This window comes from Macrosteles quadrilineatus, unplaced genomic scaffold (assembly GCF_028750875.1).
Source record: "Macrosteles quadrilineatus isolate MER2022 unplaced genomic scaffold, UCM_ALF_1.0 Scaffold_6__1_contigs__length_79288215, whole genome shotgun sequence".
Taxonomy (NCBI): Eukaryota; Metazoa; Arthropoda; class Insecta; order Hemiptera; family Cicadellidae; genus Macrosteles; species Macrosteles quadrilineatus.
Window position 1 is genome coordinate 73,837,307 of NW_026542599.1, and position 13,265 is coordinate 73,850,571.

Below are 13,265 nucleotides of genomic sequence, written 5' to 3' on the forward strand. Positions count from 1 at the left end.
GGTAGATGGAGTGGAGACTGCAGACAAGAGGATTTGGCGGGTAAATTCCATAGTTTTACCACCTCCAATGTGTTAGACAATTGAAGTGGAATGAACTTAAACCGACCCATTCTAGTCCCAAAACCGCTTAGCTGCTATGCTGGTATGTAGTTTACGGTACGTTGCATCAACCAGATTCGTTCAGTTCACTCTCAGTGGATTCAATTCTGTTCAGAATAAACTAAAAAATAGCGTTTTCGCGGTTTTCCAATTTCTTGTTCTGCTTTGGATATCTGTATGAAACCTGATACCCAGTACTATATTTAATGACAACTGTAAAACTATATTTTTATTATATTTATATTAAATGTTAGTCCAGTGAAGCGGACGGACGGTTAGCAATAGTGAGTAAACAATAAATAAATCCATAGATTTCTAGGGTCTGGTATTTTTCGATCTTTTAAGTTACAGTACCGGTACTTCTTTGAATGTGATCAACTTCACAACTATTATAGGTCAAATACAATGTCTAGGCCTACGTGTTTTCTTCTTTCTTTTGACAATTCTCTCTGTCTTTCTTTTTCTTGACTGTCTTGTGCATTTCAAGCGTCCATGACAAGATCGATTGCATGTAATTTTGCCTAAAGATCATTAAATTAATGTCTTTAAATGTCTTTTGAACTTATGCCGTGTGGTCTTGAAACGGTCTCATTTTGTGGTCGTTCGTTACTTCCCTTACCGCTATAAAAACAGAAGAGTCCCACTCCCACCCCACAAGGTTCTATTACTTGCCATCTTCCCCCCGGATCCCCCATTTTGGGGATGTACACGAAGTGGCGGTTATGCCCAAAAAGTACTTTAACATGCCAAAAAGGTGAGCAAAGTTTAGTTTTTCTAGTATGGGGTGTTAAAAAATTGACAGGGGTCTGGGGTCTCCAGACTTTTTATTAACCCTATGTATGCATATACCCTTATCTTTATGTCCATTTGACGAGTTAAACCATTTATGTCCATATTTGAATTCGACCACCCTCTTTCTACTGAGAAGCACGAAGCACAATATACAAATTAGTCTGCTTAAACTAAAACGTGGTTCTAAGACATCACAGTTCACAAAAAAAACTATACAACTATGGTTAAACATACTAAATGCTGGTTTCCAAATGAATTTGAAGACATCACTCACAAATCATGCCATTCAGTTCACTTTTGGCAAGCACCAGGTCTGCTCTCCTTTCATTACAAGCCATACGAAATATATTGCCAAATTAGGAGAACGGTGACCGTATTTTCTTAATAAACGTGTATTTTCCTACTTAATGCTGGCTATGTGGGTCATCCTATAATCCAACTACTTGGATGTCGCAAATTGTGGATATTTTATAGGCATGATCCGTCCCTGGTGTGGCTGTAACGTCAGCACTAGTGAGTATTACAACCATCCGGTCTATCATCTGCAGTACTTTCCTGATTATTAGACCAATTGTAAAGTACAAGGCAAAATGTGATTCGGATGCCCCTATAAACCCCTGATTCCCTTAGTTGCCATTGGCTGTATGGGCTATTAATTAAACAGTCCATTAATTAAACATTGAACAAATCGAAAACACAACCAATACACCATCTCTTTCAAAATTCAAATGCATATCAGAAGATAAACTAAAAAAACTTTTTACCCATATCAAGTCCAACAATGCTGCGGGCTACGATGAAATCACGGGAAAGCTGCTTAGGTACTGCAGAGAAGAAGTAACGGAACCTTTACTCCATAATCAACACCTCACTCAACAAAAATCAAATACCTAAAAACTTAAAAATCTCAAAGATTCACCCAAAATTTAAAAAAGGAGACAAAGAAAATCCTGGAAATTATAGGCCCATATCTAACCTACCAACAATATCCAAACTATTAGAAAGAGAAATATACGACCAAATCATTAATCACCTAGAAACAAACAACCTACTCACAAACTGTCAACATGGCTTCCGGAAGAAACGAGGAACAAATACCGCAATTGTAGAACTCAGCGAAGACTTAACAAGTATTTGGGAAGACAAAAAAAATGCATCGGGACTTTTCTTAGACCTTCAACAAGCGTTTGACTCATAGGACTGGGATATACTTCTACAAAAGCTAAAAAAATTACATATTGAAGGAGAAGCATTGGCACTAATAAAAAACTATCTTGACCATAGGTACCAATATGTTGAAACCGATCAGCAAGTGAACAACATAATAATAGCATCCAAATCACCACTTAAACAGAATACAAAAGGCATCCCTCAAGGCTCCCTACTTGGCCCACTTTTCTTCCTGATATATATAAATGATGTACCAGAAAAATTATCAAAAGAATTCAAATGTATTTTATTTGCAGACGATACCACCATACCAGATAGAAATAAAAATAACCAACAACTCATAACCACAGCAGTAGAACAAGCAACAACAATATGCAATAACCTAAATATAAAACTTAATACCAGTAAAACTACACACATCAATTTCAAACCAAGCAACAACCTAGAAGATCAAAGCGACTGGACCAACATCAGTATCACAACGCAAGAAACCACTAAATTCCTGGGAATAATTGTTGATAAAAATTTATCCTGGCAGCAGCACATCGAACATTTGTGTACAAAACTGGCCTCTGCACACTATGGCATCAAACGAATTCGCACCATAACCGACGAAGAAACCACCAGAATAGCCTACTTCTCGCTTTTTGCTTCTCACCTGAGTTACGGAATTGCAACATGGGGATCATCATCTGCAAACAATATGGACAAGCTACTTATCCTACAAAAGAAAGTACTACGGACGATATGCAGGACACACTATCTGGAACATTGTAGACCCCTATTCATCCAGCTCAAAATCCCCACCGTTTTCTCACAATACATCCTAGAAACCATAATCCTAGCAAAAAAATCCAATCCAACACTCCGGTCATATTATCACAATCACAACACCAACACCAGACACAAAAACAATATAAACCTGCCACAACACAGACTAAAAAAATTCAGCAACACCCCAATATACACAGGATCTAAATACATAAATCTTCTGCCAGAAAAAATTAAAAATATTTCAAATCATACCACATTTGTAAAGACACTAAAAAACTACCTTATAAACAAACCATATTACTCAACAAAGGAATACATACAAGAACACACTTACACTGGGCTAGCTGAAAGGCTGCCAAGAAGATGAAGAAGGAGAAATTTTGACGACTCCCCGATCTGAGGATTGTGGCGAAGAAAGAAGAGGTAAAAGGTAAAAGTCCTGTCTAAGGAACATGTCGACCATAGTCAGTAACAAGACTACATCGTGCCTTACTCATCTCCGATCTTTATTCACTTGGCTTACAACACCTTCCTTCATATGGTAGTTAATAAGTACCTAAAGTACAACCTTTGATTATTAATACTACAACAGTAGAATATATCCCTATTCTCCTCCTTGACTGAAATGATAACTCAGCTGATATAAAAGCATCATGTCAAAACGTTGACACATATCATTCCAGTTGGTATAAAATTTTAAATATCAAACTTCAAGAAGTCAGTAGTAAATTTAAAATCCTCTGCCAAAATTATAGGAACAACCTTATAATTTATAATCTTTATAACTTTTATTATATTTAATTTGTGTCATTTTTGCAAATTATGGCTGGTCCTCGTGTTAGGGAAGGAACTTTAGCGAAAGTTTATGAAAAACATCTCAAGAATGTAAGTTGTATTTTTCTTACTATTTGTATGAATCAAAATTAAAATAAAGAACCACGCACTATTCATTAATGAATAAGTAATATGGGTTTTCTTTGAAATTACCCCATTATACTAGAGCAATGCTTTTCTAATTGACTATGTTTATATCTTAAGGTAAAAACTGTTGCTGCAAAAATAGACAACTCGGCACCTCGCCTGCCTGTTGCAGTCTACGTTAAAGAAGCGAAGTACTATGCAGATATTGCCAGGTTGCGGAACCTAGATGTGGAAAACCGAGGACTGATTAAACGGATCAATACTATATACAGAATCAAGGTATGCAATTGTGTTTACTGCTGTATTTTTTGACATTTTAAGTAATATGGGTTTCACCAAAAAAGTAATAGCATTGACTAATGACCATGTACCATTAGTCTTTGGTAATAGATAGAGAATATTTTCTATTGCAAATAACATAGGCCTATATAAGTATTTTTATCATGGACTTCTATTTTAGTGTACAGTATCAAAATACTGTACAATTATTTTGGCATAAAATATTAATTTGTTAATAAATCTTAAATATAAAGGTATAAAGAATGAAGAAGGTTATGGTTAAAGGGAGCTTTCATTTTCCTATATTAAAATGGGAAAACTTATGATCCTACCTTTTTCTTATTGGTATTTACAATTGAGTAACTGTAGTCTTTAATGTTCCATTTAAAACAGAGATAAAAGCGATCAGCTCAAAAAATTTGAAGCGTAACATAACGTTTACAGCGCAGACGGGGTGTGGTATGACCTTAACCAAGGAGTAAAGGAAGATGTGAACTCCTAGTTATCCCAATAAATCTTTAAAGATTAGAGGTTTTTAAGATAAAATTTATTGTTTAGATTATTAATTTATTTGTGTAGGGAAGGGTGGATTGCAAACTTGAGAGGTACAGCAGGCAAAGAACTATTTATAGCCATGAAGCTGAAGCTGTGGAAAAACAACAAAGAAGAAATGCCAAGTTTTTGCAGAAGTTAGATTCGAAGGTATGTGTGTCCTTTCAATGATGAATATCCAGTATCCATTAATGTCTTGTAATTTTCACACTCTAAAAATTCCAATCCTCCTATGAAAAAATCAACATTTTAGATTAACAAAATAAAGAGGTATCCAAAACACACCAGGATGCTTATTTTTATGGAAAAGGAGTAAAATATGAATGAGCCGAGCATTTTGTTTCTGATTAAACATTTTCCATTAATTCATTGAAAAAGTATTCAGGCCTCCAATTAAGTGATAGTCTTAAACTAAAACTAACCATAAAAGGATCCCCATATAGCTTTCTTTCTGTTTGAGTGCTAGAACCAATTTTTAATGTTCTATGAGAAGATTTTATTTTTTACAGTTTGTAAAATCTGAATATAACCAAGAGTACTTATCAAAAGACTGGAAGAAGATGTTAAAGGCAATGAAGTTCTCGGCGAAATATCCAGAGTTTTACGACATTAAACCCTCTCGTCTAGAAAGTTGGTCGCTCTGCCCACCGAATGTTTCTTCCGATCCAGCTTCTCATCAAGTGTAATGGATGTTTATAGTAACTAAATCATTCAAAAATATTGTTTAGTATGCACCTACAGTACAATCCAACTTCACTATTGCAATCCTTTTAGTAGCATCTGCAAAACCTCTAAACCAAATCTACTGAATATGAGTAGCTTTTATCGTCTTGGCCTCGTAAAGCCAGACATTGAAGATTTGTGACATGCCTTTGCATCCTGCACCACCTTATCACTGTACTACTGTTTACTTGAGACAACATTGGCTCGTCCATATGATCTATAAAATGAGTGCGGCAAAAGTAAGTAAATGCAACAATTAGCTACTTTGCGTGCTATAATCAGTGCAAGGAAGCCCACTTTGTCAGGTAACTGTAGGAAAAATACTTTTCAGGTGTTATTTAGACCTGAAGATCGGGGATCTGCCACAAGTAAGTCGGTTGGAGATTGAGGTTTACAGTGACATTGTCCCAGCCACTGCGGCCAACTTCGTAGCGTTGTGTCAAGGATTTGGCAAACTCGGCTACAAAGGATCTCCCTTCCACAGGTAAACACTGCTAGGAGAAACACAAAATATGATGAAACTAAAAACTTTTTGTTGAAAACTAAAGCTTATGATACCGCTTATTACTTAAAATATGTTTGATCGATCTTTGTTTAATGGCCGAGCCATAGTTGTATCAGTGGTTTAGCCAATTTCCCATATAGGGAATAACCTATTTTTTGTTTAAAGTAATAAATTCATTTAATCACTTGTTTGACATCTATACCCAATAAAGGTATTCGGCCTAGCCAACTAATTGCCTCCACTTCAATTATATCCTGCATTTCTTCTTCTTCAGCTCTCTACCTTCTCATGTCTTTGGGTACTTTGGCTATGCTCGATATCCGATAGTCACAGAATAAAGAGCCATCTAGAGATGTCAACTCCCTACTTGGTTTTGATTTTGGAAACATATCTACTTTCAATCAGAAAAAATCTCAGGATTGTAAATTAATTACACAACGTTAACTCACTTAAGCCAACAAAATTTTTTAGACTGTAAAGTCTACTCCTTAGTAAAAATAAATATCAAATTGTTCTAGATGAGTAACCATATCAAGTATGCATTACAGTCCTGCTTTAATGGTAATTGAAAGTCTGCTTTGGTTATCTATAGTCAAATGACCGACTAACCTTGTACCTTTTCATACCCCTTTTTTGTTTTAGCTGAGAGTGAGAGCTAAGAAAAGTTCAAGTTTTTTTTCAGAGATTGTTAAGTAAATCTATGCAAACAAAGCATGTATTTTAAAAAAATGTGCTGCAAACTGAATTTTATTCTCTGAATCACTCAATGTCTATTGCTCTATTCAACACCATAAAACACATCCTCCATAATTTCCAGGATAGTTCCGAATTTGTTCTGTATCGGTGGAGACGTTGTCAACCATTCTGGAACTGGCGGAATGTCTATATATGGTGCTTCCTTTCCAGATGAGAACTTTACACTGCAACATAATGGACCAGGTATTGCCGATTTAACTTTTAATTAAACTAGCTTTCAATTAAGTAAGTAAGTAAGTAACAGTAGAATTAGATGACACAAATAAGGCAAATTTCCACCCACATAAGTCAATGATCATGGAAGCCATGATCCTATCAACAATCTTTACATGGCTATATTTTCATGTCTGGATTCTAATTTTATATTTGAACAAAATAATAAGTTCATGACCAAAGCTTTTAAAACCAGTTGACAAAGGCGGTATATTTCGTCACTAGGGGCATAAAGTGACTCTTTTCAACGTGAAATAAAGCTTTAAATGAGCAAGGGTTGAAAAGACACTTTTGCCCATGTGATGCACTATTTTTTATCATATTGCACCATTATTTAAGCAAACTAAGTTTAAAAAAAATAGTTTTCATTGAAAGAGAAGCTTCCAAAATAGCTTCCACCCTGTTCTCAATTTTGCTATTGTAATTGTGAACAGGCAGCTGTTTAGTATATGGAATCAATTTGATTGTGTTTGTGATAAAATATCAATTAAGTGACCCATTTGCAGTGGATGTGGCTGAACGTTCCATAACATCTCTCTTTGATCAGAAAGATAAAAAGATTGGCATAGGTACTAATCACATTAAATAGGTTACAGTTCTGGCACCTCATTTATAACAAATCGAGTACTGAATATCAATTTCTTGGGCATTCAGTCCAACTATTTCCTTGTGTCAACCATCTTTTTATAGATTCAATGTAAAAAAAATTGAATCCAGCCTATGTCTAAAATAATGCAATAATGAACTATAACATTTAAAATGGAATAATCAATAATAGAAGTGTTACTTTTAATACAACTGTTACTTTTGATACAACTGTTACTTTTGATACAACCGTTACTTTTGTTACAACTGTTACTTTTTATACAAGCGATGCTTACAATCAAAGTTAACAAGTGAGCAAAATATACTGCTAATATCGACTCCAGATGATTTTCACTCCCTAGGTCCAAGGGAGAAAAATAGCTACTTAAGACCTGCCCATGTTGCAGTATGACAACAATTTTTTTCAGGGGTTGTCGCCATGTACTCCTCCACTCCAGACAACAACAATTCACAGTTTCTTATAACATTCAAGCAGCTTGTAACCTTAAATGGAAAGTTTGTGGTTATTGGAAGAGTCAAGAAAGGTTTCAAAGTTCTTAGAATGGTGAGTCTATGATATAAAATCTAGTTGAATTTGTTTAAATGATTCACCCTTGACATCAATATTGCTTGTTCGTCATCTATAAGTATAAAAGAGGATGTTTGTATATATATATATATATGTTTGGCAGTGATAAACTCAGACACCGCTGAACCGATTGCCACGAAACTTGGTACATACGTGTAGAATTTCATGGAATAGGTTTATACACCATCAATTTCGTGATCCGTCCAATCGGCTCCACCCCAGTGGCTCTGGAGTTTCCCATGTTAACCTTATGAGAAATGGAATTAATGAATCTTAACAGCTGTTTCAATTAAACAAGTTGGTTCTGTTCTATGATGTTTAATAGCATTAAAGTTACAAGGATTACCAACAGGGTGCAGCAATATTATTTCTTTTACATTTATGACAACAGCTAATTTGCAACCAAAAGGTGAGTGAGCATAGCGAACGAACTTCAACCTGGAGGCGAGTTAGCGTAGTGAACGAGCTAACCTGAAGGCAAGTGAGCGCAGCGAACGAGCTCCAACCAAAGGTGAGTGAGCGTAGCGAATGAACTTCAATCAGGACGTGATTGAGCCGAATAGAAAAACCAAAAATATTGTCTACCCACTAGCATTAATATAAGAGCAATAATAATAAAGAATCGGATATCGGGGAGCGAGCTGGGGGGGAGCGAGCTGGCGTAGTCGGTGTAGATATTAAGTCAATGGTAGTGGTTAGAGCGCGGGACTTCAGTCCCTAAGGTCCCGGGTTCGATCCCCGCCAAGTCACCAATGGATTTTATCTAAGTGATGATGCCGTAACCCCTAGGTCTAGCCTGAAGTAATGTGAAAAACAATCCCAGGCTCGTGCCTAGCGTCCTAGGACAAAAAAGAATCCACCTAAACTTTACAATTTTACCGATAGGACACTAAGTGCTCGGTTTCTATAGTGAAAGTTATTTAGATTTGTGACAGGTACTTTTTTAAACACAGTTTGAAGCAATTCCCCCATGTTATAAGTGGTGTCAGCGGCGTATGGCCTGTGGCTGACTCCCGCGCCCTCTTAAGTAAAAAAAAAAATATATATATATATATTAATGAGGGGGGAAATTTTCATTCAAGAACAAAAATTTGGGGAGTTCAAAAATATTAATTGTTTACACTACTGGTGAACCAAGAATTTGGAACTAGATAGTGATTGAAGTTTAGTTAAATTTCTAACTTCTCAATCTATAACAGTTTTCAGTTGACTGATTGTGTTATTATTTTTTTTTTTTTTAGATTGAGAGCTGTGGAACAAAAGGTGGCAAACCTTTGGGCACAGTGAAGGTCGTTAAAAGTGGAGTTTACAAAGAAAACAAGAAAGAAACCATCTCTACCCCAATAAGTGGATGCCAAGGGCTGTAAAATATACATTTGATGTTATATATAAATATACTCTGAGGATAAAAATAATATTCATTATTTTGATTTATTAGGTTTTGCTCTAAAAATGGATTCACTATAACTTATATTAATTGCTCATAAACATTATTCTCATGTACTAATCCCTTTCAAATTTACAATAAAAAAAGTATGCTTAATTCATTATTAATCTAACGTACAAGCTAAGGAAAAAAATAATGTTGATACTAAAGGAAAACAAATCTCTACCAATGTACAATAACTTCTACTAGAACACTGCTCTCCAATTTGAGATGAATCATTGGAAACCCGGAAACCCTGGACATGTCACTTTTATAACTTTTATCTTTTGTTAGAACTTAAAAAGCATTAAATAGTCTCAACTGCAAATCGTGTGTTTTACAGGTGTATAAGCTAAAGGGGAGTTTTTGTTTGCACAACTGTTATTTATTTATTGTTTAACATATTTTAAAATTATCCACACATTCTATTTTCTTTTGAGTTGACACATTCAATGTTCAATCCTTATTAACAAAGTTATTTGTCCAAAGTTTTGGAGATGGTAAGCTTAGATTATTGCCACTATCTTCCATCACGACTAGTACAAAACAAAATTCATTAGTACTAGTGGAACCCCGTCGAAATCGACGGTTAATCTTGAGGTTTTATGTAAATTCAGCTAACTGCGTTGGATAGAGTGAAGTCATTAAATTCTTAGTTATATGAAGGGAGGATAAGCAATAATTAGTATGACGATTGTGTTCCCTAAAAAACGTGATTGATGAATTCGTTTAACACAATATTTCCTACCTTTCTTTTTATCGGCTTTAGGTTGCCCAAAAGGTTTTTTAGGAGTCTTATAATTGTTTGTTCATGAGTTTGTTTCATACCAAAGCCACTTCATATAATTAGTCTATCATGTTACGGAAAGAGTCAATATTTATTACTAACCACTAATTCCATCTGCTTTAGGAAAATCAATCAGATTGTATTCGGATTTATAAGTAAATCATTATCTTTTTTTTGATAAAAATATCTGATTCTAAAGAAAGCAGTAACATTCTTACTTTGATCTCAGCAATTTTAAATCCTTTTCTTGCCACATCGACCCATGTATTTAATCATCCTGTTCTTACTTGATAATTCATTAACTTATGGGGTAGTTTTGCCTTGGCCATATAGATCACATAAAGCTGTGCATGTATTTCGTGGATTGGAATGATCATAATTGTAGGAAATTTTATCACAAATCTTGAACATTTGCGGAACCAAATCCATAACCTAGTCCAGCATTGGTAACAAATTATGCAAATGCGATGAGATGTGATGACACTGTTGTGTTTCCGAATGTTTTGTATGTAGTGAGGTTTAGATGCGTTGTTCAACCTAGCTACATGTGTACATCAAAGTAAAAACTGTGTACACATTTTTTTTTTAATATTTGAATTGACATTAGTTCACCTACTTTACCAAAACCATAGACTCCGTAGTTAGTCTATTCCAAAACTTGAACACAGCTCTCATCCTCAACGTACTCACCTATGAACAATTATCAACCCGATTATCAAAAACTGTTATACCAATAAATGAATCTCAGGTGTTCTTTCTTGAATTTAAAAATAAATGGTGATTGAAAGTAGGAAAAAAAGGCAAGTGCCAACCTTACAATATGTATAAGCTAACCCGATAAGGAATAGTTATATGTTCCTTTGAAATTGATAAGTCACACTTATTTCATAATTTAAAATTTTCTAAGAGCAATAAAGCATCGATTTTTGAACAAAACATTTCAAACGTATCATAAATTCATCATTTTGTTGAAACTATAAAAAACTTGCCATGCAGTGGAGAATCCATTTAAAATAATAAATAATATTGTAAACATTTAATTTTGACAGTTTCAGTAGACCTTTGAATACAATATTAATATTAACAGCTGGTTCATTAAAAGTAGTGTAAAATTATCCATATGGTCGAAATGTAAACAAAATTGCAGAGTGAACTTTAAAGGCCTCTGGGGCAGAGCCCCAAGGAAATTTACATCGTTTCTCTTTTGAGGGCTCACCTACAGACCAATACCTTTCTTTAGACACCCCTACCAAGTTTCTACGCCCAGCCGTTCTCTCAAATTAGCTGTGACAAAAACCTTGTTTTCCTCCATAAGAATAACATGGGATGGGAATTTAAAGGCCACTGGGGCAGAGCCCCGAGGGAATTCTCCATGTTTCTCTTTTGATGGCTCATCTACAGACCAGGACCTTTCTTTAGACACCTCTACCGAATTTCTACGCCCAGCCGTTCTCTCAAAATAGCTGTCACAAAGAAAAACAGTTTCAAATTAATATATAGATACGAGGGGTGTTCAATAAAGACTGACAGTAGCTTACTTGTAAACAAACAAAGTCAAATAATTACGTTTTTATAAGTTGGTATGAAAGATTGAAGTATTACCAACCACGAAATCAGCTGTTAACATCATAGCATTGTTGCATTGTTGTCATAGCATCCGATTCATAAACAGTTGCACATTTTTGCCTCTAAGGTTTACTATGGCTGATTTTCGTGAGCAAAGATATGCGATAAAGTTTTGTGTAAAATTAGGGAAAAGTGCTACGGATACTTACAGCGACTTGGAAAAAAGCTTTTGGTAATGATGCAATGAGTGAAAGAACCTGTTTTGGGTAGCATAGAGACTTTAAAAATGGACGGGAATCATGTGAGTTGGAAGGTGGGCCTGGCGCCCCTGTTTCTGCCCTTACCGAAGAAACTATCAACACTGCTGGTGTTATGATTCACACTGATCCACATTTGACTATTAGACAGCTTCCTATACTGCTCGATAACCAATTGGCAGTGTCCATACACTTATGCATGATCATTTGAATATGACACTTGTCTGTGCCCGTTGGATACCACGTCTTGGCCCCCATGTTGCCAATACTGTGCTTCAGTTTCTAGCCAAAAAAGAAGTCGAAACTGTGCCACATCCACCATACAGCCCTGACTTGGCTCCAAATGACTTTTTTCTCTATCCTCAGGCCAAAAAGGAGCTCAAAGGCCGCCGTTTTCCAACTACTATTGCCGCTATTAAGGCTTTAGAGGTGATTTTGAAGGTCCTGACAAAGGAGGGCTTTGAACACGTCTTCAAGGAGTGGCAGAGGCGCTGGGACAAGTGTGTGGCTTTAAATGGTGACTACTTAGAAGGAGATACAAGTGTGAAAGTACCTATAAGCTTTTTTATTAAAGGTATTAAAAGAGTACTGTCAGTCTTTATTGAACACCCCTCGTAGATTATTTTTAACTATTCGTCATGGAAAGTGGCTGCAGTAATCTCTTGAATAACAAATGTAAAATTATTTGATGAAAAAATAACAGTTAGGTTCTTATTTTTGTAGTTAAGGGTACTCTTTTGGTTTGGGTGAAATTTTGAAAAATAATTTACGATCCAAATATGTATGCACATTTCCTTATTTGGCTGAATGTTATGTTTTATGAATGGTATTTAGAATTTACAATCTTCAATCAAATAGCTGGGTAACTGTGTGGATATTGTCTTCACAATAATCACAGGATCGTTGGTTCAATTGAAAAATTTCAGGATCCAGCTTTCCTTGATCTTTGGGCAAATAAATGATTATGACTTAAGAATCAGCTTATCTTAGTCAGTGACAGCTGAACATTTCGTTCATTACTCATCCGTCTCTCCACCTTATAATCCAACGCAATTAACATTATTCTCTGTATTTAATCGTTACTACCCTAAATCACATTGATATTTGAATATTAAATAGACACACACCAAAGTATACCTACAACAGTTCAGGCCCACAGAAATCTTCTTAGTACGAGTAACCAAAGTGTGAAATACTCTTCCCTTTGAGCAGCGAACCGCATACTCTTCTAATTCCGCTCCAAGAATTTTATCGCAGTCGGTTCACATGAT

General features: G+C 35.4%; 1 protein-coding gene across 1 annotated transcript; it reads left to right on the forward strand.

The window, feature by feature from the left end:
* Nucleotides 1–3,516: 3,516 nt before the first annotated feature.
* On the forward strand, nucleotides 3,517–9,357 carry LOC128996952 (peptidyl-prolyl cis-trans isomerase F, mitochondrial-like). Its single transcript, XM_054422501.1, has 8 exons — nucleotides 3,517–3,720; nucleotides 3,874–4,035; nucleotides 4,615–4,737; nucleotides 5,097–5,269; nucleotides 5,642–5,794; nucleotides 6,633–6,754; nucleotides 7,798–7,934; nucleotides 9,200–9,357. The coding sequence occupies exons 1-8, from the start codon at nucleotides 3,658–3,660 to the stop codon at nucleotides 9,323–9,325; spliced, it is 1,059 nt and encodes a 352-aa protein (XP_054278476.1). The 5' UTR covers nucleotides 3,517–3,657; the 3' UTR covers nucleotides 9,326–9,357.
* Nucleotides 9,358–13,265: the final 3,908 nt, after the last annotated feature.

What these genes read in the sequence shown, in the direction of transcription:
- LOC128996952 (XM_054422501.1), top strand. Translation starts at nt 3,658, where the DNA reads ATGGCTGGTCCTCGTGTTAGGGAAGGAACTTTAGCGAAAGTTTATGAA. An exon ending in GATCCAGCTTCTCATCAAGT is followed by an intron (nt 5,270 to 5,641) that starts GTAATGGATGTT and finishes AATACTTTTCAG; the next exon opens with GTGTTATTTAGACCTGAAGA. An exon ending in ACTGCAACATAATGGACCAG is followed by an intron (nt 6,755 to 7,797) that starts GTATTGCCGATT and finishes AATTTTTTTCAG; the next exon opens with GGGTTGTCGCCATGTACTCC.